The sequence below is a fragment of the Phoca vitulina genome, unplaced genomic scaffold, assembly GCF_004348235.1.
Source record: "Phoca vitulina isolate PV1807 unplaced genomic scaffold, GSC_HSeal_1.0 scaffold76, whole genome shotgun sequence".
In the NCBI taxonomy this organism is placed as follows: Eukaryota; Metazoa; Chordata; class Mammalia; order Carnivora; family Phocidae; genus Phoca; species Phoca vitulina.
This window is the reverse complement of record NW_022589779.1, coordinates 4531086-4557990: the sequence shown is the minus strand read 5'-3', so window position 1 is coordinate 4557990 and position 26905 is coordinate 4531086. Positions and strand designations below refer to the sequence as shown.

Here is a 26905-nt window from a genome sequence, read left to right as displayed (position 1 = left end):
AAAAGTAACTCCATGATTCTTAAGATCACTTCTTTACAGGTGATCAAAATGAATACCATTTCAAAACTCTCCTTAAAATGAATATGAGTATTCCCTGTGAACATTTTTGGATAAGTGCAATGAAAAAAAAAAAAAAATGACAAATTTAGCCATTGCGTTACTTTGTGCTTAGCATCATTTGTATTAAATGTAAAATCATTTGTATAAATGTCACAGAAAACATAGGGAAGAGTGACAAAGTAGTGAAAGAAGTCTAAACATGCCAGTTCTAATTTAATAGATCCAATTCTTTTAAAAATAGATTTCTGTTCTATAAAATCACATATAAAGTAGTCTCATTATCTTTTTTGTCTAGTAATGGACCCACCAATTTTCCAAATTCTTCAATCATTTGGACTTTTCAATTTTTTCAATCCTTTAGGACACTCACGGCTCTTTCTCTTCTCTTGTAACTCTTCCTGCTTTACAGATTAAAACTTTGGCAATGGAAAACGATTTTTTTGGTCATGGTTCCATATGAGCTAATGAATCCCTATCAAACACCAAGTTTTTGCTGCTGCATCTACACAGTGAGGGACTTCTTTGTCTCATAATGGCAACAGATGGTATAGTTTTTACTTACTTTGAATTGTAATTATAAAACATAGCAAGAAGCTTAAAATTTTCACTTCAAAAAATAAATTGAAAATGTTTTTTATAGAGTCATAGGAATATGAAATAAACTCTAATTTTATGCAACATCTGAAACAAACCCAAACCACCTGAAATGCTGAGTTTGCTGGGTATCTTATGTCTCTTATCAATCTTTTTAATACTTGACATTAATTTGACTAATTGAATCCTTATCCCATTATTTTCTCATTTATATTATTCTGATTAAATCCATCTGTTCCATTATTATTTAGAAAAAAATGCTCACCACTTACTATGTCTGATCTTGACAAAGTCAATTTCCTCATCTGTGAAATGGATCCAAAATACCTAGGTTTTATTATGGAGGGACTAACTTATATGTACCAAGACTCAAGAGAGTATAAGACCTCATAGACCTTGCTACCTCATCATTTTTATTGGAAAGCATGCCTTATGTTATCAGAGACAATAGCAGTGGATTTCAAATTGACCTTACTGCCTCTACCATCAGTTTCAACATTTGCACCCATTGGACTTATAAAGAAAGACCTTCCGATACACGTCGACACATTCTCATGTGCCCACCCAAATTTCATAAGCATATATAGCTTCAAATCAGGTGTTCTGAGGTCTCTATGCTGTATTATTTTAAAGAAAAAAATGACCAGTTTTAAAAACATGAGAATTATTTTTTTAGAACTTTTTATTTTGGGGTGCCTGGGTGGCTCAGTCGGTTGGGCATCAGACTCTTGGTTTCGGTTCAGGTCATGATCTCAGGGCTCATGAAATCGAGCATGGGGCTCTATACTCAGCACAGAGTCTGCTTGGGATTCTCTCTCTCTTTCCCTCTGCCCCTCCCCTAACTCATGTGCTAGCTCCCTCTCTCTCTCTCTCTCTCTCTCTTAAATAAATCTTAAAAAAAAAACCAAAAAACCTTTTTATTGATTTCCAGATCACCTGAATTTATATTTACTAGGCAAGACTGTGGGTACTATTAAAATGTAATCATAACTAAAGATTATTTTATTATTAAATTAAAAAATATATCAAATGGAATTTTTTAACTTGAATATGGATAGCATTGTCCTGCAGTTCACTTTGGTCATCATGTGTCTTCAATTTAATCATTATCTCTTCTGAATGATCAGCAAGTGATTATTACTAACATTCAGCAATTGCAATACCTGTGTTTTTTCTTTATCCTTTCTACTTATTAAAATATCTTAATACATATAATTTTTAGAAATATTACTGTAAAAAGTAATGTATAACGAACAGAAATTTAAGATCACTTCAGTTACATCATTATCGGTAGAGTAGCATGAAGCTATTGCCAAAGTAAGCTGTGGTTTGTGGGTAGTTCCTGGTATGTATGATACCTGTAATGGAAACATTCCACTCAAGAAAGTGAATCAGAATATAACTTATGGAAACAGAATACATCTTTGTTTGAAACTTTATTGGTCATTGCCCTTGTGAGGCATCTCATAACCTGGTGAGACTCACTGTCATCTTCCCATGAGTGACATGACAACAATTACTTAGCTTCACTTTTCACCGTGCTGCAAGAGTTAGTATGTAGAAGTATTACTATCAGCCTCTCACCTATGAGTTCTTTATATTTGTTGGACCCTTTTGCATACAGAGTATTGTTTAAAGAACTTTATAGGGGAAGTTTCTATGCTTTTGCATCCAAGGGTTCCTCCACCTTGAATGCCCTTCTACTCCTCTCTCCATATTCACTTTTTAAGCTATTCAGAATTAACCCCCTTCTTCTATACTCATGAAAGCATAGAACCTGAGAGATGGGAGACACCTATCTCTGGTTCAATTATTCAACTATTAGTTAAATTCTTAAGACATCTCTAGCTTCTTCTCTAAACCCACCCATGACAGAAACTACCTGAATCTAGAAATATCACACTTTTGAAGTTCCTCTTTTAAAAAAAAATCAAATAAAATTTTCTTGAATTGCTACCTAGTTCCTAGTGATAGTCCCAGATTCCACAAAATAAGTTAAAATAAGCTTCCATATGAATATTCTTATTTTAAAACAATATCATAAACTCACTAGCTAATATGTCTGGATATAGTTGCAAAATCAAAGAGATCTTGAGGTATTTAAAAACGCACTCCATATTTCTATCAGGTCCACTCTCCTCAAATCCCACAAATCAACATTTAATTTAGTAAAAACAGGGGTTTTGTTCTGAAATATAATTTAAAGTCAGCAGCCCCCTTTTCCCTAACATATGGTCATATCTATATCTCTCCTTTTAGAAATTTGGCTGTATCTCTGAGCTTTGAATGAGTCCAGAGGTCATTTATTCTGCCATTTTTAAAAATTATAATTCATGAAAAAACTGAAGGGTAGATATTGGGATATTTGCCTGAAGCAAATGGAAAGCAAAGCCAGTTTAGAAGCCCTGTGCTAATTTGTGTACCATTGCTGAAATTCTATTTGTCTGTCATATTTTTGTCCTATAATTTTTCTTCATTTATTTACATATTAACTTTTCTACCTTTCAGTCACCTCTACTAGTAGCCATTGTTGAAGTCAGGGCCATGCCATATTTATCTTTCTATTATTCAACCACAGCCCCAAAAAAGCAGACCTGTCATAGACATTAATGTAACTGAACATTCTTAAATAGTATGGGTATAGTTTCAATGGAGAAGCTATCAAAAGTGTCTGTAAATGCAAACTATTCACTTTAAAATTCACTGCAATCCTCATTATTTCTTGGATGATTTAAGTCACATGTTTTGAAATTATAGAAGGACAATTTACTTGGATAGCTCTGCAACCATTATGCAAAGCCAAATAGTGAATGAAATGACCTTCTCACCTCTAGATACATATTAACATAATACATTTACAAATGTGTTGAATACTTCATTCATTTAGCAAAGAGACAATTCATACTGTGGACATAGAATAGGATGATTTACCCCATCCAGGTACTCTAAACATAAACATTCAAGTCTAGAATGTCCTTCAGCGTATCTATTGTCAGTCAGTTAGCAATCAAATTGAATTAGTCACTGCTGGCTGAAGGAATGTGCCTAAAAGATCTCTCTCACCCTCCCTCCCTCTCTCTCCTCACTCTCCCTGTCTCCTCACTCTCCCTCGCTCTCTCTCCCCACCCTCCCTTCTTTTCTTCTTTCTTTCCTTCTTTCAGGGCTTTGTTCCTTCCAACAGATTGCACACTTTACAAATCCATAGTTTCTTTCACCTTTTATTGTATTTCACATATGCACACACAGATATAATTCTAAATCTTGTATTTCTTTCCTTTTTCTCATTCCAATCCACAACCACTCTATCAGAGGGTTGTTCTGCATATTAATTCATCAATACCTATAAAAATCCAGCATAGGGCCTGGAAAAAAGGAGACATTCCCTTTCACTTGCCTCATAATATATATGCCTCCTATTGTTTTGAAAGCCAGTCATTATATTAAAAAGAAATGAGTGCCTGTGTCAAAGAAAAAAAATAGCAAATTTTGAAATGATAATCAGACTCATTCCAAACCAAGGACATAAATTCCCTAAGGTTTTGAAAGTACCCACAGCTTTTGTGATAGCTTGAGAGGTTCCTGCCTGCTTCCTCACATGTCTGTAACAACTTAGTTTTCTTAAATATGAGCATTTGTGATAAATATATTTCTCAATTTTGTGCTTTGCTTTTATTCCAAATTTTAAGACTACTGTTTCTGAAGCAGTTGTACATTCAGTCAACCACATCTTTCTTTAAATTCATGATTATCAGTTGGCCTAAAAAGTTGAGTGTTATTAGAACTCTTCAGCAATAAGCACTAAGTAAATAAATTCTTATTTCAAATTATGAACATGAGGTACTGCTTGGGAAACACAACAGGTTTGTGACATTTGACAGTCTCACTGTGGTACTCTGGTCTTAGACACAGCAGAAAAGAGTTCAATGTGATTAACCTGTGGATGAGCTACAGAAACCATGCATATTACATTTCATTTAAAGAAAAATTTCATTTTCTTCTTTTATAACTAACTGATAATAATGATGGTACTGACCATCAACTTACATAAATTCAGAACTCAAAACGATGAAAGTCTTTGCCTGGAAGCTTCAAAAGGGTTTTCTTGGGACATTTAGATTTCTTGTGTTTTCTTTTTGATTTTGTTTTTTCCATTAAAGTGATGTATTCTTCTTGAAAAGAAACCTACAGACTCTATGCAGGCAATCTTTTCTTCATAATCGCCAGCAGAATATGCCATGCTGTTGTATTTCTAGCACGAACAGTAGAGGTTGCTTGGCGGCTTTGTTTAATATTGCTTTAGAAATTGACATACTGCTGGCCATGAAAATGTTAGGAGAAAAGAGGGACTCCACTGAAACTGTTATTGAACATTTCAGAGGCAGACTGTCAGCCTACCTTAAATAGAGACACCCATTAAATTCACGTTTCCGTAGAATTGGGATCACATTCTCGCTGTCCAGCAACCTACTATTTTCATCATCTAAGCCTCAGAATAATGAGGCTATGTGTGCTTTGTTTTTCAGTGAGCCCAACCAATCTGTCTCAGTTTAACCTTCCTGGGCCCAGCATGATGCGCTCAAATAGCATCCCAGCCCAAGACTCTTCCTTCGATCTCTATGATGACTCCCAGCTTTGTGGGAGTGCCACGTCTCTGGAAGAAAGGCCACGTGCCATCAGTCATTCAGGCTCATTCCGAGACAGCATGGAAGAAGGTAGGCATAGGGGGAAATAAAGATGGAGTTACTTTATTTAACTCAGAGATGAAAACTGTCACATCAGTCACCATCACAAGGATTCCTGAAGAGTAAATAAATTAGTAAATATAACTCTCATTTAGGGAGCCCTGAAGCTTGAAGAAGTTTTAGTCTGCATTACCTTCTGGTTCTTTATGCATTTGGAAATATGCCAGAAATTGTTTAGATTGATACTTGGTTGTAGAACAGTTCAGAACAAATCCAGTGTTCTCATACAGAAATCCTCATTATTTTAGAGACTATTTGCCCTGGTGTGTCAAATACCAGAGCCAATGTTTTGTTTGACATCTCAGTTAAAGAATCATAAAGATACATAAACCAGAAAAATTATCTTATGAAACTACCACACATTGCCAACTTGTATTCTCAGAAACTCCCTCTGGTGTTGGTTTCTGTTATCATATCATATTAGAACTCGTATCATGTCTACTTTTTGCCTTATAAGTTTCATTTCCTTACCCAATGCAATAAGGTTCTATGTGAATACTTTATAATAGTTCTATTTGAAAAACTCAGGAGGCTTAATTGACGTTCAAATGTATGTAATTTTTTAAAACTGTATAACCACAGGTGTGAAATTTGATAATATTTGAGAGATTTTCCTCTTTGATTTAATGAATTATTTTTTAAAGTATCCATAGAGGAAAATTGTGGTATACATATTACAAAGCATATCAGCTAAGGATAAAATAAAGGTAAACATAAAAGTTTAAATTGATCAGAATAAAATCAGATATTTGTACCTTTGGGGTAAATACCTAGTAGTGCAATTGCTTGCCATTTGCAACGACGTGGATGGAACTAGAGGGTATTATGCTAAGCGAAATAAGTCAATCAGAGAAAGACATGTATCATATGATCTCACTCGTGTGGAATTTAAGAAACAAAACAGAGGAGCATAGAGGAAGGGAGAGAAAAATAAAACAAGAGGAAATCAGAGAGGGAGACAAACCATAAGAGATTCTTAACTCTAGGAAAAAAACTGAGGGTTGCTGGAGGGGAGAGGGGTGGGGGGATGGGGTAACTGGGTGATGGGCATTAAGGAGGGCATGTGATGTAATGAGCACTGGGTGTTATATACAACTGATGAATCACTGACCTCTACCTCTGAAACTAATAATACACTATATGTTAATTAATTGAATTTGAATAAAATAAAATAAAATTTTTTAAAAAAGAATAACATCAGACATGAAATCAGCCAACTATCTTAGTCTTTAATAATTATGTATAAAAGAAAGGACTCCAGATCTTGAAACATATCAAGTTTTAAGCCTCCGGTCATCCATTTATTTGTGGTATGAACTTGGGCCAATTTCTTAACTTTATCAGTGCTAATTCCTGCATCTGTAATTTCACAGGTTTGTCATGAAAATGAAATTAGGGAGTAGTTCTGTTCCTTTCTCTTTCTCCTTCCTACTCTCTTAAAGGCTCTTCTGACTAAAAGTTTAGATAGCTATGAAAATTGATTTCATGTTTTCAGGCCACTGCTGTACATTTCATCTGCTAGCACTAAATCGGTTGACCATCATTGCCACTACCTTTTGGGATGTTAACCGAACCACTGAGTTCACTGTGACAAATAGTGGATTACACCCTGAGAGTCTGCTGATTATGGCAGAGTAGATAGACAAAATTGAACTAATTGGAAATGTAAAGTCGTTGCTTTTTTGAGATGGTTCTATCACTCTCTTCACAGACTGGCATATTATAATACTGTAAAAATAATTTGCTAAGCATACTGATGGCTCATCTAGAGTGCCTCATTTACAGATAGAATGCTCTTCATATGCTTGGGAAAGTCTGGCCTTCTGTGTAGGAGGTTTAAATAATCTCAATTGCTGAACACCAGCCTGAGTGGGCAAGATGGCTTTTTGATGCCCATACATTGAACACGGAACTATTATAATTCTTACATTGTGGTCTACAACCAAGGGATTATTGAACTAGCAAGATGGAAGGGGCTTTATTGATGCCCTCCCTGCTCAGTGATCACCGTGAAGATAAAGGAACAGCCACACACTAGGAGGTCATAGACCTATAAATAGTAAGTAACAGCAACAAACCAAAAATGGGATCTCCTAATTCATTGTCCACCTGTCTTCTGTACACCAGGCTGAAAATCCTAGTGCATACTGGTGCATACTTAGTGCATGCTGTTTATTAGAGTTTGGAAGAATGTGGGATTTTGTTTGTTTTGTGTTTTTTAGATGACTAACATTTTGCCCATCTCACAGAGTGGTGGTAGTTGCTTGAGCTAGAAATCTGGGCGTTGTCCTTTATTCCTCTTTTGACCCACATTTTTATATTCAGTTTTAAAGAGGTTCTTCCTAGTGTCCCTCAAATTCATCCCTTTCTTTTGAGCCACAATGCCACAATCCCACACAGCTTTTCCAATCCTCTCTCCAGACCAGCTTGTGAGCATCTCCCATGAACTCTTGCCTTGCATTGCTCTAGAGAGTATTTTTATTACTCTATTATAATTATCTTCTTAGTTGTATACCTTTCTACTTTTTTTTTGAGCTTCTGGGATTGTGTCATCATTTTTATAGTCCCAGGATCTAGGAAGGGCCTGTCACATTGGGTGGGCCCAACTAAAGTTTGTTGAATGGATGAATATGCAGAAATAACTTTACATTACCGCACAGTGAAAAGAGGAAGGACTTTTCTACAAATATAATTAAGCACAATTTTACCACCTCTTGGGCTTAACATATTAGATGTGCAAAAATATAAAAACAGTCTATCAATTGTTTAAGATGCTATTTTGGTAGACCCCGATAAAAGTATGCAATTTCCATTCTTAATTTCAGTGAGACACCACCTTGAAATAAACATTTTTTTCTATGACTAGAACTACAAAAGAAACAATAATTCTCCATTTAAAAGAGCATAATCAACTCATCACAGATAATGTTGAAATAGCAAGTTCAATCAAATGCTTATTTCCCTGAAAGTATATGGAGAAAAACAGTGAAAATGGATCTTTGTTGTATAAAAATGAAATTAAATAAATAAAACACATAAAGCTTTTTTTTTAAGTTTTAAAGTTTATGGCAACTTTATTTTAGGTTTCCATGATTTTCTGGTAATTTATTCTGTGGAAGTTTACTATAGCTTTAAATATGCACACAGCATGCTCGAAGGGCTTGTGTTTGTCAAATCCTCTCTCTCTCATGATGAAGGAGGTATTTTAGGGGGACAGATATGGGACCTTCCCATGTCTCAACATTTTGACCTTGAGAAAATAACCACAGAACTGTCCTCCGATTCTTGTATCTAGCTGTTATTATTTTACTTCCCCGCTTCCCTATTCTCCACTCTCCAGCAAAGACCCGCTGTTTCTGAGCAGACTTCATTATTTCACCACTTGTTCTTTTTTGCTTTTTCCAGTTCACGGCTCTTCATTATCACTGGTCTCCAGCACTTCTTCTCTTTACTCAACAGTAAGTATCCGCTGTGAAGATATAGCTTCTGCCTTTGCCAAGCACGCAGATGATTCAGTAGATTGATATTGACACAAGTTGCCCAGTGAGAGAAGAATGTGCGCTGAGCTCCCACATACCCCATCTGCTGGCAGGTGCTGCTGGGCCAGCGCCTCCGTGGCCCACTTAGATGTGCCTCCGCTTGACTTTCCTGTACTTACGAAAATCAGTGAGTGCATGAAAAACTGAATTTTGTAAGACCTATTGGGGGTATGACTGGGAATCCCCGAACCCATGTACTGAGCTGTACCATAAATTTATGATATTGACAAGTTTTCCTTGTTCGGATCTCTGAGCCACGACTGGCAATTGTCCTATGGTATTTTCTCCATTTTATTATTTTGATTTTTCAAGTTCAGTCTTTGAGAAGATTGTGCCAAAGGGTAAGGGCCTAAAAGGCCTAGAGATTTTTTAAAAAACATATCTTCTGAAATAGAGTGTGGTTTTTAAAACTATTTCTTAAAAGAGAAAAATGGCAGGCTTTCAATTTATTTTCCCTATGTGTAAAAACAAAAAAGATCTATAGGAAGTTGTATTTAATAAGAGGATTCCTTCATGCCTAGGTAAGAGTGAGGTCTATTTAGTTTACTGAATTTCACTGGGACTTGAGTGCTGTGAATAATCCTTAGTCCAATACTGAAAGAGTCATAAAAAGTTCAGTCTTGGCTGTCACTGAGCAATTAAGCATGACGGGCAAAACTAATTGTTTTACTCATTTCATTAGGTTTAAATGTTAGGGTCCTCCTTTTATAAGCACATCTTGCATAGTTACTGCTTTGGACCTTTATTCAAGATCGGACTACTACTGGGAAAGACAATATTTTTCTCATAATTTCTCCTTTTAATGATTAAATTTGCTAATTACACTCTGTAAATGAAGGAATCACTATTATTGTTTAAATTTACTGCTTTTGGCAAATGGATGAGAAGTGAGAAAGGTGAAATATTTTGGAAAAAAGCACATAAAAGAAATGTGTTAACACTTAGTGTCCCTCCTCATTGGCCTGATGCCACTGCTTGTTAGGGGGACGTGCTCTGACTTAAACCATTGTGGTTGAAGTCTCTGTATAACATCAAAAGATGCAGCATGATTATAATATTTTAAATATATGCAAAAGCAGTATTTGGATAAAACTGCCTTCATGCAGCCTGAGAAAGACTCAAGAAGAAAAGGAGCATGGGTTGAGGGAAAACAAATGGCCAATTAGTATGTAACCAGAGTCCAATAGTACTTTTTTTGGTAATAAAAATGTTCTATGGCTGCGCTGTCTAATACAGTAACCTCTGGCCACATGTGGCTGTTGAGGATTTGCAGTGTGTCAGGTGTCACAGAGGAACTGAATTTTTAAGTTTCATTAATTTAAATTTAAATAGGCACATGTGCCTAGTAGCTACTATATTGGATATTGCAGGTTTATAGGGAACAGAGGGGGTACATTTTAAAAATTGTAGATAGGCTCAGTCGGTTAAGCATCTGACTCTTGATTTAGGCTCAGGTCATGATCTCAGGGTTGTGAGATCGAGCCCCACATTGGGCTCCATGCTGGGCATGGAGCCTGCTTAAGATTTTCTCTCTCCCTCTCCTTTGGCCCCTCCCCCTCTTAAATAAATAAATAAATAAATAAATAAATAAATAAATAATTGTAAATAAATAAGAACAGATGTCAATCAGAAAGCATAAATGAGGAATACTGTAGTAGCAGTATGGTACGAAATGTGAACAGAGATGAAAATAAAGTGACTAATATACACATACGTATATGCCAAAATTTAGAAATGAAATACACCCTTGTGTTATGTGTGAGAAGAATGGATTAGGTGATCAAGCCACGTGAGAAGGTGATATTATTAGGATATTAGGGAATTCAAATAGTTGCACAGAAAATGATGGAAATTATATTCTTGAATTAATAAATAACCTAGAGTTAAACAATTCAAATAAATGCATATTTGGTGGACTGATAAAGAGAAAAATCAGAGATGATGAGGAGTCATTCTGACTTCCGTGCCCCATTGTCATGCACTGAGATTCCACTGGCAATGAGAAAATATCTGTAAAAGTGCTTTTCAAACCATGAAGTAAAAAGGCAATTTATCATTATTTTTCACGCCTTCTTAAGGACTGTGGATCAAGATTCAGTTGATTTGAATTGTTGCTTAACTCTATCAGCAGCTATTGTGTGACATCAGGCAAATTGCTAAGTTTCTTTGGACTATACCTGTAAAATAAAATTGGAAAACAACAGCCAGATCTATCCCATCTGTCCCATGGGTTTTGTGTAAATTATTAGAGAAGACCAGGAATGTTGTATACCATAAATTACAAAAATTATGGTGTACTACATGGTTCTAGGAGCACTGTTTATATCATGGTCTATGTGAATTACATCTTTTGAAGTTATGCAGTATGCAACTAACACAGCTGTGCATGGCATTCCTTCATAAAATAATATAAGTGTCTAAGGGGAGAAAAAGTTCTTTTTTTTTTTCAAGAAAAATATTAGGCTTGGGATGCCTGGGTGGTTCAGTCAGTTAAGCGTCTGCCTTGGGCTCAGGTCATGATCCCAGGGTCCTGGGATCGGGTCCCACATCGGGCTCCTTGTTCAGCGGGGAGCCTGCTTCTCCCTCTGCCTGCGCTCCCCCGGCTTGTGCTCTCTCTCTCTCTCTCTGACAAATAAATAAAATCTTAAAAAAAAAAAAATTCTGAACTTAACATTCTGATTAAAAAAAAAAGAATATTAGGCTCTATCAACTCTTATTAGGCAAAATACTGTTCTTATGAACCATGAGTATGAACCATGTTTACTCTAACATTATCATATATCCAGCTTATAGAATTATATATTTTGCTGTATGCATTTCACTTAAAGATATTAAAACAAACTAGTAAAGATGGCTTGTTGCAAAGAACATTTACCTATAAAATCAATCTAACAAATCTTATTGGAAGGATTCTTCCCCTATAGATCTTTTAAAACTTCTATCACTGATAGTTTGGTAAATTTTTCAAAAGTATCTTGTTATAAAGTTGAGTATATTATCTTACAGAATTTCTGAGCAGAAAGATTCTGGGAATTTGCATATTGGTTGGAAATTACAGCCCTAATTTCATCAAGTTGTTACCTTTGGCAAACTTAGAGTTTGTGTGCTTGTGTTTAAATCCAAGTCAACACTGTGAAATCTGGAGCTTTTATCTAAAAATGCAAATTGCTAAATTCTTTTTAATGTAATCGGAATATCTAGCAACACTGAGATTAAATTCCTCCAGGTTTACCCTCCCTTGGCATCCACCCCTTTAGATGTCAGCCTGTGTTCTCAGGCTGGTTCCTGCCTCCACCACTTCTTCGTTTCTTCCTCGGTTTGGGTTCTTAGTTATTATTGTGCTGTTGCTTTTCTCATAGGAAAGACCTACCCCTTATTACCCATATCTCTATGAAAAGTGGGGAAAATAAATGATAGTTGAGGAAGGCTGTGTGATTTTTTTTTAATTCTCGAGGCTTTTTTTTTTATTCTTTATATTCCTGGCCCTTTGATCCTTGCAATAAATAGGTTCTTTCTGACTGATCGTATATTAAAAACTTTATCGAATCTGTTTTGTACTTGGAATCTAATTTATATTGATTTAATAAGAGCAGAGGCCATGTTTGGTTCGTTAGCATATTTCCTAACACACAGCTCATACTGAAGGAAATTTTTTTAGTAAGCTTGAATGGGCAAATGAATGGCCAATTAATGGTTTATGGAATAAAGAATCATCGCATATATTTTTATTTAGGCAAAATGTTTTATACTGTCTACCATCCTTCAGGACATTGGGCTTGGTTCAAAACCATCATTTAAAAATGGCAAGTAATCACATTCCTTCATTATTAATCCCAAGCCTAAATTGCTGAAAGAAATATAATATTAATATTCTGCCTCACTGTTTGAACTTGATGATAACACCTTACCTAGTATTAATAGCCACGGGGTATGAAATAAGGCAAAGATTAAAGAAAAAGATAGTTCTGAATAAACAGTGACAAGAAAAGTCATTATATACAATACCTATAGAATTAATATGTAACGATAATGCTTCTCATTAGTAAATATAACTTATTCAAGGCTTTTTTAATGAGAAAATATGATGGATATCTTTTTTACTTTTTTGTTAAATAAAATACATTGCTTTTTTTTAAACATACAAATTATTTATTATCAGTTTTATATAATCCTAGTAGGCCTTGAATCAGGATTTGGGCAGAATATGGTGGCAATAAACATGCAAAGTTCTAGGGAAAACAGTCATAGTTAATTGTACCATATGTCTTAAGGCAAACAACTCCCAGCTTTTTTTTGCTTTAAGATGAAATTTCCATCTTAAAATTAGCTCCCTACTTCTGATTCACAAACTGAATCTAAAACCTTAAAATTATTAGAATTAGAAAATAAAATCTTCCCTTAAAAATTAAAGTTGAGATGTAAAATATTCAAGTTTTATGTTAGCATTTATTTTTAAAACACAGCTTTCTTATAAAGCTATTAGGATTCTACTATTTAATCACGCTATTATTTAAACACTATATTACTAACTATACATTATTTTTAAGAGTAGAGAAAATACAAGAAAGAGAACACTCAAGAAATGCTATGCATAAAAAATATCTTTATGTTTATTTTACTTTGTTTGATTTTATGTTTTCTGGAGGAAAAAAAGGGGGTAAAAAGTAGTTCAGGTACTTCTGCATTGGTTAACCAGGAAATATCCCCAAAGGAGAGAGAGGAAATAAGAGATTTTTTTTCGCTTTGAAATGGCTCAAAGAAACGGGCACATTTGTACTGTTCAACGATATTATTCGTTCTCCAGCTTTTTCCAGAATAAGGGAGCTTCCCAAATGTAATGGTGCACATAACTCATTATCTGGTGTTTTGCAGCCCAGCACAAAGAAGAAAAACAGAGCTAGGAATTTTCTGCAACTGAGTCCAAAACAGCCTGCAAGTTCCTACAGCAGTGCTCATTTCCATAACGTGTATGATCCAAAATGTCTGTCAGCCGCTTTTATCACCACCTTGACACTGGGCATTTTACTGTTTTGCTGACTTGCAGCTCAGTAAACTTAATGAATCATCATTAGGGACAATAAAAGAAGATAGAAACTAATAAACTGCTTTTCTGTGGTTATCAGTAGAGGTCAATATGTTCCCTCCAGCTTTATTCGGCATTTTTTATGATCTGTAAATCGCAGAATAAAATTCTGACTCCTAAGTCTAGCTGAAGATCTCTCTAGTATCATGGAGTGCATTTTCTATAATATGTATGAAAAAAATCTAATGTTTCCTTTTTCCCTACAACCATTTTTTTTAGAGCATAATTTTATAACTAACTACTTTTGTTTTTGTTGCTTATGGTCTGAATCTTAGAGTGACATTGTCTTTTAATTCCAACTTTGCTTTTAAGGCATATTATATATCCACGAATCAAATAACCTACATTTTCAATATATCATTTATGTATAAGGAAGTATTCATTTGCAATCGTAAAGGTTCCTGTTATAATAATATAATAATATCATCATAATTATAATATATAAATACAATATAACTCTCATAATCATTAATAATAATATTATAAAATAACTTGTATTTTACTATAATAATACGTATTTACTAGTCTTATGTTGGATCATAATATTTTAAAAATACAATATAATTATACAATGGAGTTATTCATTTATACTTGTGGAGAAAAATGACATTAGTTATTTATAGATAATTTTTTACTTTTTGTCTTTTACAGGCTGAAGAAAAAGCTCATTCAGAGGTAAAATTCGTAGCATTTTCATATTGGACTCAGTTTACATTTGTGATGAAATGAATGTTTCCACCACTAGAGGGCTCTGTGATACAGTAGCATAGTTCTCCAGGGCTGCTGATGGAAGCAATCCTCTAGTTGATAAGGCCTTGGGTATTTCCTCATAAAGAAAATGAAAGGAAGTTTTTAAAAACAAGCTCTCCCCTCATCTTCTAGAATGGAGTTTTAGATCAACAACTAACAGATTGCCTGTAGTAGTAAGCACTCATTGAATCTGATGAATGAATGAATGTGTGGTCTTTCACATTTGTTGTAGTCTCTTTTCCCCAATGCCTGTGAGACCAACTGCATAGGATTAATGAAACTGTTGAATCTTAGGCACCAGACCTCCACAACAGAAGCTACCAGCATCCCAGTGCATCTGTTTCATGCCAGGACTTTGATGCTCTAATCACCACTTTATGTCTGCTGTGGTCTATTGTTCCAATCACATGCATTTCACAAATACACACTTGGTTGCAATCATGTACCAATCAGATTGCAACCTGGAGAGAATGTTCTTTTTATTTCCCTTTGTAAAAGAATTGTCCTATCCAAGGAGAGCAGGACTTTAATTAAGCCTTTATTCAAGGTGTGGTAATGACTGTTTGATTGTTTACACTGAGGCAAGCAGACCACAGAGAAATCAATATCTTGGCAGTAGCCTTTGCAAAGGAACTCCTTGCCCTACTTTGCTTTTAAAGTAAAATTTGTGCTATGTTTAAGAATATCGAAATAATATTGATTATAGCAATTTGATCTTTATAGTTGCTAGGCCAAAAAGTGAATATGTTTAAAAAAAAAAAACCTAAACTATTTTATTTATATTGCATGGACAGGACAACGCTTCTAATTTGGTCATAATATGGCTACTGAGGTATACAAATCCTGCCTATTTGCCTGATTAGTACTTATCTGACTCCCCTTTGTATCATTCCTCCCCCTAATGGGTCTGGTTTTTAAAAAATAATTTACATTATTTTAAGGTTTCCTAGATTACATTGTAAAGGATCATGTAATAGAGACTTTAATTTGAGAAAGGCTCTTTGGATTTGTATTGGCTTAAGATGAAATAGATGGTCTGTTTTCTGGGACTATCTGTGGTCATCATTTGAATGCAAGTCAAGTCCTATTTGGGAGCTAGTGTATCTCTTTTTTAAAAAAAAACAGGAGTGAAATGGAATCACATTTGCTGAAAATTGCTAAGTGTCCACTGTCTCTGCTTCCAGCTTGAAGTTCACAACTTTTTTTGAGTTTCTCAATGTTGACTACCATTTCTTTTCCTCAAAAGAGGGGGGAAAAAAGACAATTAATGAACTGTGTCAAGAATGCTCTTTCAAACTGAGACAGTATTCTAAAAGTCCAACCACAATAGAAGACTTCTTTTTGCAGAAATGAGAAGAATTTGAGTAGAATGTTTGGCATTTAAGTAACTAAGATCCCTTGAGACTAGAAGTCTACTTGTAGACTTAGTCTCAGATGGTTATAGATGTTTTACCCTTACTAATTGGTGTTTACGTGTCTCAGGAACATGAGACATGCAGATTAAACTGCAGAAAGTGCTTATATTAACAATTTAAATGTGCTATGAAATACTCTCTCTTTCTGGTTCAATTTTATTACAGTGTGAACTTAGCTAAAGAGGAAGACATCTAGCATATTTATTTTGTTGGCGTGTCTAATTATTTGAACAGTATTACTGATTTTCCCCCTTACTTTTAAACTATAGATAATCTATAAAGCATTTCTACTCTGAGCTAATAGTAACTTAATGAATAAAAGGCATTATAATAAAGATTTGGGAAGGCTTCTCTGACTGTTAGCCATTGAAACTCCAGCTAATAAAATTATTTTCAAATATGGACTCAATATACATGGAATTAGAGCCAACTTTCAGTGACTACAGCTTCTGAGAAGTTGCCAAACTACAGAAAATTAAAATAAGCACACACCAAAAAAACTGAGTATTTTTTGCTAAAACTCCATGCTAAACACCATGCTAGAACATTCAGTACTTTTTGCTAAAAGAAGACCTAGAAAAAATGTGTACATGTATATTTAATTTTTAAAAAGAAAAGATTTTACTGCCTGAGTTTTATTATCACAAGTTCCTTAAGCTAGAAGAATCAATAGAGAAAGTAAACTGATTCTTGAGTCAGGCAGATAGGGCAATGGAGAAAGCAAGCATCCTTTAATTTGCACATTTGAGTCCTAACCTTAAACATAGTCACTTACCTCTCCTTACATGTGGCATTTGACTGTTACTATATAGCTAGGGCTCACATTTCTTTGGTTTTTCAGGAATTGGTGCTGATACACTAATTAAGGGGTTGCATGAGCGAAATATAATATTTGCTTTCTTGGATTGAATTCTTAGTTTTAAGTAAAAATACTAGCGTATTGAATTGATTTTTTTAAAATTACACTCAGCAAATCCACAAACTGCGGCGAGAGCTGGTTGCATCACAAGAAAAAGTTGCTACTCTCACATCTCAACTGTCAGCAAATGTAAGTCACTTTTGATTATTTTTTGATATATCAAAACAGATTTGTATGTAGTAAATGCGATAATTTTGGTAACAGACATGCAAACTTTAAGTGTCCAAAAATAAACATTCTTCAGTCCCTCATATAAAGGTAAACTTTCCTGCACACTGAGTCATAAAATGTAAACCCTAATTGGTTGATTAAAAGAGCTTTTTGTTTCTTCTAAGGCTGGAAACATTAGTAACAGTTCCAAGGGTTATTTCTTTTCTTATGTCTTCTTTTTATTACTCTCTACAGATTCTTTTTCAAGCCACAATATGGTTGGGGGTTGATAGTGATTAGATTTGGAAGATAAACAATTCTATGCACCCTGCCTTCTTCAGCACGATTTACTGGCAGTTAAGCATCCAATTAATTCTAAAAAAAAAAAATTAACTTAGGTCTAAACTTGGGTATCTGAGCTATATTGTGAATGAGAGATAGTTCTCTTAAAAACCTTAGTAGCCTCCTCACAGAAGTTTGACCCACTGAGAGTGGCAAAAATGATGCCAATGGAGACCATCAATAATATTAACATTTACTGAATCTCTTTCAGTGTGCCAGGGAGTACTCCAAATAGATGCAGAATAATACAGGGTAACATGTGGCATTGTGCCTGGTCCTAAGGAACAGTAGTGTTAGGAGAAGCAGTGAGGGGTAAGGAAGCTCCCACTGTTTTGCCGTATGTCCTGCCACCTCCATTCAACGTTAATCTGCTCAGTCGGACCATGTAGCTTTGGGCCCCTCGTCTGCCTAACCAATCCCTGCTCTCCATTGAGGTTTTCTGTGTCCTGGACAAAGCATGACATAGGAGGAGAGAGCAGGTGTAGGCCCACGGGGTATGACTTGATTAAGAGAGATTTTAAGGATAAAAATTATTGTGTAATATAACTTCCACAGCATGTAAGTAAGTCATTTCACTCACTGCGGATTCATTTTAGCACTCCATTTGAATGGATTTTTATCTTCTCAACTTTGGGAGAATCAAATTCATTTGGGATTGCCTATATTTCTTCTTATAGATGTTGTTGGGGGATTGTTAAAAATAATAGCAGGTTTTAATGTAGTGTTCCATGATTCATTGTTTGCGTATAACTACATCAAAAACTAATGATGTAATATATGGTGATTAACATAACATAATAAAAAAATATATAAAAAATAATAGCAGGTTTTAGAGAATTTTTAGGCAATACTGGAAGAGAATGGAATTATTTAAGCTACAGTTTGTGTCTAAGAATAAGTCTTAAAGAAATAGTTCAGAAGCCGCTATAAATTTTATACTATAGGCTAGATGAATAATAGTGTAAAACACTCTGTCTAGGTTCCTGACATATGTCCCAGAGGATATATGACAATGTAAATGCCAAAACCACATTGGGTTGTGTTTATCTGCAAAGAGGAAGGCTCAGTGACAGACCCTGTGCATTGGATTATCAAGATACTTGCAGATGTCTTTAATGACTTGTCGGGTTTTATTTTATTGTGTAAATGTCTCTTGCATGGGTTTATAAATGCAGATATTAGGATAATAAACATCTGCTATACATTATGGAATTTGGGCTTATACTCTTTTTAAAACTATTACCATTTCAAAAGCATTACATGCATGTGGTATTAAAAAGGAAAACTGAAACTAAAAAAAGTATGTAATAAAAAAATGTATATTTGTTTTTCCCTCAGACACCCTTCCTAAATATGGTTGTTGGTTTGGGGCAGGGGGAGTATAGTTGACACACAATGTGACATTGGTTTCAGGTGTGCAGCTTAGTGATTTGACAAATTTATACATTATGCTACGTTCGCTACAAGAGTTGCTATCCTCTGTCCCACTACCTCACTATTACAGTATCACTGACTCTATTCCTTGCTCTGTTTTTTATTCCTGTGACTTACTCATTCCATAACCAGAGGCCTGTGTCTCCCTCTCCCCTTCACCTATTTGCCCAGCCCCCCAACCCCTTCCCCTCTGGCCCCCATCAACTTGTTCTCTGTATTTATAGTTCTGGTTCTGCTTTTTGCTTGTTCATTTTTTTCAGATTTCATTTATGAGTAGAATCATATGCCATTTGTCTTTCTCTTTTCTCTCATTTGTATTTCACTTAGCATAATACCTCAAGGTCCATCTATGTTGTCTCAAAAGGCACAATCTCATCCTTTTTTATGGCTGTGTCGTGTTCGATTGTTGGTTTCCTATATTTCCTTTCAACATTGATCTTTTTTATAGCCATGAATACATATAGGCATGTACACACTTGCAAAGGCTTGTACACACACACACACACACACACACACACACAGAGGAGCAACCAGATTTTAACATAAGGGAGCAGTCCTGAAATTTGACTCCGTGCCATTGCTTGGAAAGGGAGCAAAATTTTTTTAAAGGTGTCAGTCATTGGCTCTCTACACTTCTGCTCCAATCATGCATGCCACACTGACTTTCACTGATGTGTTTTCATGACTTTGGCTCATGTATTCTCAGCGGAGTGTTGATATGACCACCAGAAGTTGAAAATTGGTTTTTGTGGTGAGAAAACTTACTCTATGCATAAAGCACAGTTATACATAGAATACATAAGCAGGTATCCAGTGTATCTATGGTATTAAGACGTCATGGAGGAAGGGGGCTATTAGGAAAAAAGCATCTATAATGTCTCCTCAAGGAACAATAATGAAAAATGGAATGAATACAGAATTAGAGGAACTAATGTCAAATAGATGATTTTGCTTAAAAAGTGCTGATCTTAGAGAAAATACCCAAATGTCTCCAGCTTCCCCTAGCCACATCTTTGTTATCCTTAGTAGTGTTTTCTGCACAAGGATGGGAGCCTAAATTATATCCTATTTTGCATGCTTTTTTTTTCCTTCATAATGCATTTTATAAATCTGAAATCACCTAAGAGCCATACAAAAAATTGTACATAGCAACTTTATTTTTAAAACATTGCAAACAACCAAATATCCCTTCATAGGTCATTGGATAAAACAAACTATGGTGTTATACGCAAACAATGAATCATTGAACACTACGTCAAAAACTAATGATGCAATGTATGGTGATTAACATAACATAAAAAAAAAGAAAAAAACAAACTATGGTAGATCTCTATCATGGATTACTACTCAGCAGTCTTGTATATCTATGTCAATTTGTATTTTTAAACATATAATCTCCTTTATACATTTAGAAATTTGAATTACTCATAAGTTACCTATTAACTGCAAATCATCTTGAACTTACTGTCTTTAGCATTTGGTTTATAATGTCACTTTAAATTCCATAGAGCATAATGAGTCATCAAAGGATTTTTTAGTTAATATTTTATTTTTTCTTAGTTCTAAAAAGTACTGCATTTAAATTTCATTCAGAGAATACATTCAGATATTCAAATTAACAAATTCAGATGCTTGTTAATATCTGTTAATGTGTGTAATATATACATATATTGTAATATACATGTACAGAAATTAATCATAAGACTGAATAAAATTATATCTGTCCAGAACTCTTTTTTTTTTAAAGATTTTATTTATTTGGCAGAGAGAGAGAGAGCACAAGCAGGGGAAGTGGGAGAGGGAGAAGCAGGCCCCCCGCTGAGCAGGGAGCCCCATGCAGGCCTCGATCCCAGGACCCTGAGATCATGACTTGAGCTGAACGCAGCCACTTAACCGACTGAGCCACCCAGGCGCCCCTGTACAGAACTCTTTAATATAAGTCAAAAATTATTTTTAATCTTGTAATCCTATTTGGAAGTAGAGATGAACCTTGTATTTTTTTAGTTTCTTTAGACCAAAAGTAAACTTTCTACCTTTTAGTTAAATAAGATCACTACAATGAGCATTGTTGTATAGAAGTGAAGTAGTAAAAGAGCCATGATTTTTATAAGGATGAATTACAGTGGGTTTGGCTCTGTAGAAAATATCATTAACTGTTGTTTTATTATTTAATGGTCATTTAAGTGTCTAGATATTCATTTTTTACTCAATATTTTAATAATTCTATCAGGACTAAAATGATTTTCCTTAATTTGGTTTTTTGTTTGTTTGTTTTTTGTAATTGATCTGTCAATTGATCTGTGTTTGGGCCTGGCATAATTATATTTGTAGAGAGTCCACACAGTAATCCATGTTTTAATTTTTAAATTTGAAACTTACCTGCTTCTCTATTAAAATGCTTTGTTCCCACTTTGTTAAAAGGGGCAGCATAGGTGCACCTGGGTGGCTCAGTCGGTTAAGCATCTGACTCTTGGTTTTGGCTCAGGTCTTGATCTCAGGGTTGTGAGATGGAGCCCCATGTTGGACTCTGCGCTCAGTGTGGAGTCTGCTTGAGATTCTCTCTTTCCCTCTCCCTCTGCCCCTCCCCCTGCTTTCTCTCTCTCTCTCTCTCTAATAAATAAATAGATCTTAAAAAAAAAAAAAAAGGAACAGCAGTAAATTAGAAAGGTGCCCAACCAACTCACTCCTCATTTGACTGGCAGAGTAAAACTCCATTCAGAAGAATGTGCGCTGAGTCTTCCCATCCACTTGTGAATTCTCTGATCAGAGCTGTAGAAAGCCCTGGAAGGACTCTCTGTAAAGCACTTCCTACTAGGATGTCTTTAGAAAAGAGAGAGGGGGCGCCTGGGTGGCTCAGTCAGTTGAGCTTCTGCCTTCAGCTCGGGTCATGATCCCAGGGTCCTGGGATCGAGCCCCGCATCGGGCTCCCTGCTCTGCAGGAAGCCTGCTTCTCCCTCTCCCACTCCCCCTGCTTGTGTTCCCTCTCTCGCTGTGTCTCTCTCTGTCAAATAAATAAAATCTTAAAAAAAAAAAAAAAGAAAAGAAAAGAGAGAGGGTATGTTGGCAGATACTGCTGTCCGACCTTCCCTGGACCAGTGCCCACCCATGAACAGGAAGAAAAGAGGAGCCCCTGCAAGCAAGCATCTGCAAATGTATGGTCATATCATGCAGTCAGCCAGGTGCCCTCTGGCCTCTCACCCACACCTTCCTACAGCCAAGTCAGGTGGGGAGCATTTGTTTGTGTTCTAATATATTTTGTTTACGAACCTCAGCTCTTACATATTTAGAAATGGGTACTAAGACTAGTTATTATTTCCATTTTTCAAAGATACCACTGAATGAATATGTCACAAAAGGTACTTTTTTTTGCCTTTCAACATATAGGTCTTTTAGCCAAAAATCTCTCAGATGTTATTTTGTTTAGGATTGTGTCCAGTTTTTTGCTCTATTTAATATTTTTATGTATTCTGGCAGTTACTCTTACTTTTCTGCATCTCCTTTCACAGAAAACAATTTTGCACATATTAACAATGACAAACACTGAAGGAACAATTTTATAATGTGTAAAAGAAATGTGAAACCTTATTTATGATAATTTCAGAATCATTTTCAGTTCGTCTATTGATTTTCAAATGTAAAGTCACATTTATATATATCTCCATATAAATCTATGTATTTTTTTTTTTTTTTTGGTTGATGGACTGTCACTATATTCTGGGTGAATGAATACAATGCAGGCATTTTTCATAATCTTTCATTTTACTGTTTAGCAGCACAATAATTCTGTTTATGTAAAGATTCAGATTATATTCAGATTATATTATAGGATTCCAAAACTAAAGACAATATGTACTAGAAATACCTTCCCTTAACTAATATCTAGCCATGTCTATTTTATTCCCTTGACAACCTTCACCTAACACAGGTCGGGGAGTATTCATTATCATACTGATACAATTTTACTGTGGTTTGAAAATTATGCAGCTGCTAAGAGAAAAGTCAGAACCAAGTAAACCATGATCAGTAGTCCCCCTAAAAATCCACAATTTTAAAAAAGTCATCATTTATTAAGTTTCTCAGATAAGATCTATTTCCTGTACTCAATTGGTTTTACTTTCCATTTTCTCTCTGTTGAGGTGACAAAGATCATCACTGGTAGGAATGGTTTCTGTTATTGGTTTCTTGGACTCCCTTTCCATTAACCCAATTGGTGAGAACTTTAACCTTGAATTACCTTCAAAATAACAAAGTTAATCTGATAACCTAAGCCAAGGCCACATAAATTTAAAGCAGTATTTCACTAACATACTTCTAACATATTTTTCATGGAGAACAATGTGACTCAAAATGTTCTTTGGTAACCAGTTATACATTTTCTTATGAATAATTAATGAACAGCAATGTTCCAAAGATTGAAAACTGACATTCTCATAGTGAACATTTTGTATTAACTAGTAGCTACAAAATACAGGCAGTATATTTATTCAGCAAGTTCACATTCCTACTTTCTTTGTCATATTTTAACTCCTGTTTAACTGAGAAAATATGCATAGAAGGTAAAGTAAAATTTTCTTCCAAGTTTATACATTCAAGTTTATATATCCGATAAGTAAGCCTTACTTATTGTTGAGGAGAATTAAAATTGCAATATTGAGTAGAATCTTATATTTCTTTTAGTAAATATTAACAGTGGTTTCTGGCCAGAATTTTCACTATTCTAAAAGAAAATGAGTAATTTTATTTTGGGATTTAGTAACTCATCATATAGTCATAGCAGGATTATTGTTAATAACCTAAACTGGAATCAGCACAAATGGTAAATCATGGGCAAACATATTATAAATCACATAGAGCAATGCATTCCTGCAAAATCTAACTCCTGTGACACCCACATGGGTGAATCTCAGAAACACAATGTTAAGAAAAAGAAAACAGTCACAAAAAAAATTGTGCCATATGATTCCACTCTGATAGTTTAAAAAATAGACAAAGCTAAAACATAGTGTTTAGGGATGCAAGCTTAATGGTATAACTCTAAAGAAAAGCAAGAAAATAATTACCATAAATGTTACAATACTAGTGGTTATTCTGGGGGAAGGGACAGGGGACAGTAATAGGAGAAAGGTAAGGGAGAACTAAGATCTTTGATTGTCCTATTTCTTGACTTGGCTGGTGAGTGTATGAACGTTCACTACGTGAGAAACCAGTGAGCTATGCATTTTCATTTTGTTCACTTTTAGTATGGCTAATATGGTTTAATATGGTTTTGTTAACTTAAAATTTTTTTTACAATAAAAAAGGTTATGTATGAGAGAAAATGGAACATAACCTTGTGCTAATTTCTGATATATTAAGTCTGATGCAAGGATATTCCTTGTCGTCAAAAACATTTTAAACTACAAAATACTATCCCTTTTTTTTTTTAAAGAGTGTTATTTATCCTATTAAATCTGCTAACTAACCTTGGAGTATAATTCTCAAGGTTGTGTGTGTGTGTGTTTGTGTGTGTGTGTGAGAAAGAGAGAGAGAGAGTTGGTGGGGGAGGGAGATAGAGGCAAGAGGGAGTGGAAAAAGAATAAAGATTTGTACTGGTGGACTGAAGATTAATAGAAGTATTCTCCACAAATTATCTTTATATTGTTGTGTTGGGAAAAGGAAGGGAGCACAAGATAAGCTCAGTGCTAGGAACAGAGACACCTTTATATTGTGATACTATCGGAAGGGACTTGTACATTCTAGCTGTTACCAATAATGGAATAAACTTCTCGCTATTATCAGTAATGGAATAAATTTCCAGTGCCCTAATTCTTTGGATTCCTGCCATCCATCTCATAATAGTTACCTCGGCCTTTCAGCTCTGCTAGAGTTACAAGGTGATGTATTTTAATAAGTCCTTTTACTCCCTTCTCTCAAAAAATTAATCTTTGCCAAGGATTGCCAAATTCCACCCCCCCCCCACATAGTTTATTACAGATGTAGGTTGTAAAATGTTCTATCGTCGTATCTTTGGAAGGGCACAATAAAATTCCATCGGTTTAAGATAACACATCTGTGGTTCTCCTCAAGCAACTGTTGAGAGATGGAAGCACCTCTCCATGCTTAATATTCGGTGGGTGAAGCTACTGGATAATGGCATGCCAACAGAAACTGGCCTATTCTAGAGCTGTAAGATTGTCAAATACTTCTTAATCATAAGAGTTAGGGTTTTATACTGTAATATGTATAATTCCCTGAGATTTAAAATAAAACCCGAAAGCCATGAAAACTTAAATAAAATATGACTGAATATTATTTCTAGCTGGCCTCCCTGCACTTCCTTAGTTGAAGGGAATAAAGTAGAAATAAAAGCCCTATTATTGAAAGGAGTTTGGAAAGTGAGGACAACTCTTTCTGATTCCATTCTTTGTATGCACAAAAAAAGGAAAGATAATGTGTTAGCTGTCAGCAGATGTCTGCTGAAGGAGAGATCATTACAATGAAGGAGCTAACAATATCTCCAAAGGTCATCGTGCAGGTACAAAAATGAGAAACATTTGTCCATTGACGATGGCAGTGACCTCCTCTTGAGCTTTAAGTCTAAAAACTTGGCAACTCAGAACTTTATTCAGTATTTTGGGTGTCAAATCCTCTGTGATATGCAAGTCAGAAGGTGTTATTATTTGCAAAATACCATCCCTTTTCAGAAGTTGGACTCACATTAAATGTCAAAAGACAGAAATGCTGAATTTAAACTGAAGTTTTTTTTTTTAATTTTATTTTATTATGTTATGAGAAATGACATAAACAAAGATTTACGTTAAAGGAGAGTCATCATTGAAAGCTAACCACGGTGGGCATAGTGTTTAAAGAGTTAGAATACCTGAAATTAAGCATTTTATAAAATCAAGAGTTTTCATCCATCCATATAAGGTTCTGACATTTAAAACGTGTTCCTTCCATTTTTGTTCGCAGGCTCACCTCGTAGCAGCTTTTGAAAAGAGTTTAGGGAATATGACTGGCCGACTGCAAAGTCTAACCATGACAGCAGAACAGAAGGTATGTCCAGGAATTGCCATGGGGGCTTGAAATAAGACAGCAAGTTGCATAGGATGTTTGAACAATGCATGAGATGCAGCTCCTTCAACATAATGTGGCAGAGGATCCATTCCATACTAAATTGGAAAATGACAAGATAATACTTTTTCTTTTCAGATTTTAATTTCTAAAGACATATGATTCAGATTAATCCATAGTAGGACACACACACACATACACACACACACACAAAAGAAGTTCTATCCAGGCAGCCTATTATTTTACTCGTGGTTGGACCTATTAAAAGAATACCAAATGTTAAGGAAGAGAAGCAGTTATATAGGAGAAGAGTTAGAATATTCTAGGAACAACTTGTTATGCAGTTGACAAGAATTGCACTCTGACAAGAATTCTCACAAATGCATGGTCTGTAAGCCCAGATATAGACCATGGCTGTGAGCGGAGATACCCATGGAGAAAGTCTGGAGGAGATGCGAGGACTTTACAAAGCAAGGGGCTCACATTACAGCATCTGTGGGACAAGAGACTGAAACACTGACCCTGAGCTGAAGTTTAGAAATACAGAATGCTAAGTGAAGATTTGTGTCCTTTTGGAGTAATGGGGATTAGTTGGCATCTGGGGATGCTGTCTTTGAAAAGTCAAGTTAATTCATATCACAAACTTTAAAATAAACCTGAAAGGTTTTATGGAGGGGGAGAAGGAATTCTAAAAAGAAAGAAACAGAGAATTTAGTTCATGAGGCAAACATATCCAAAAGGTGCGTGTTGCCGAGAAAGAATCTGGACACTTTCCGTGGGATGACCAGTAACTTACCTCTCTGCCATTATTTTGGTGACCCAAA

General features: G+C 35.2%; 1 protein-coding gene across 6 annotated transcripts in view; it reads left to right on the top strand.

Moving 5' to 3' along the window:
• Positions 1-26905, top strand: part of NAV3 (neuron navigator 3) — a 579712-nt gene that overhangs the window by 500692 nt on the left and 52115 nt on the right. For all 6 annotated transcript variants that reach the window (XM_032393716.1, XM_032393720.1, XM_032393719.1 and 3 more), the window contains 5 exons: positions 5178-5366; positions 8802-8854; positions 14670-14693; positions 17154-17231; positions 25980-26063. In XM_032393716.1, the coding sequence (XP_032249607.1) occupies positions 5178-5366; positions 8802-8854; positions 14670-14693; positions 17154-17231; positions 25980-26063 (428 nt within the window). The remainder of the gene's footprint in view (positions 1-5177; positions 5367-8801; positions 8855-14669; positions 14694-17153; positions 17232-25979; positions 26064-26905) is intronic.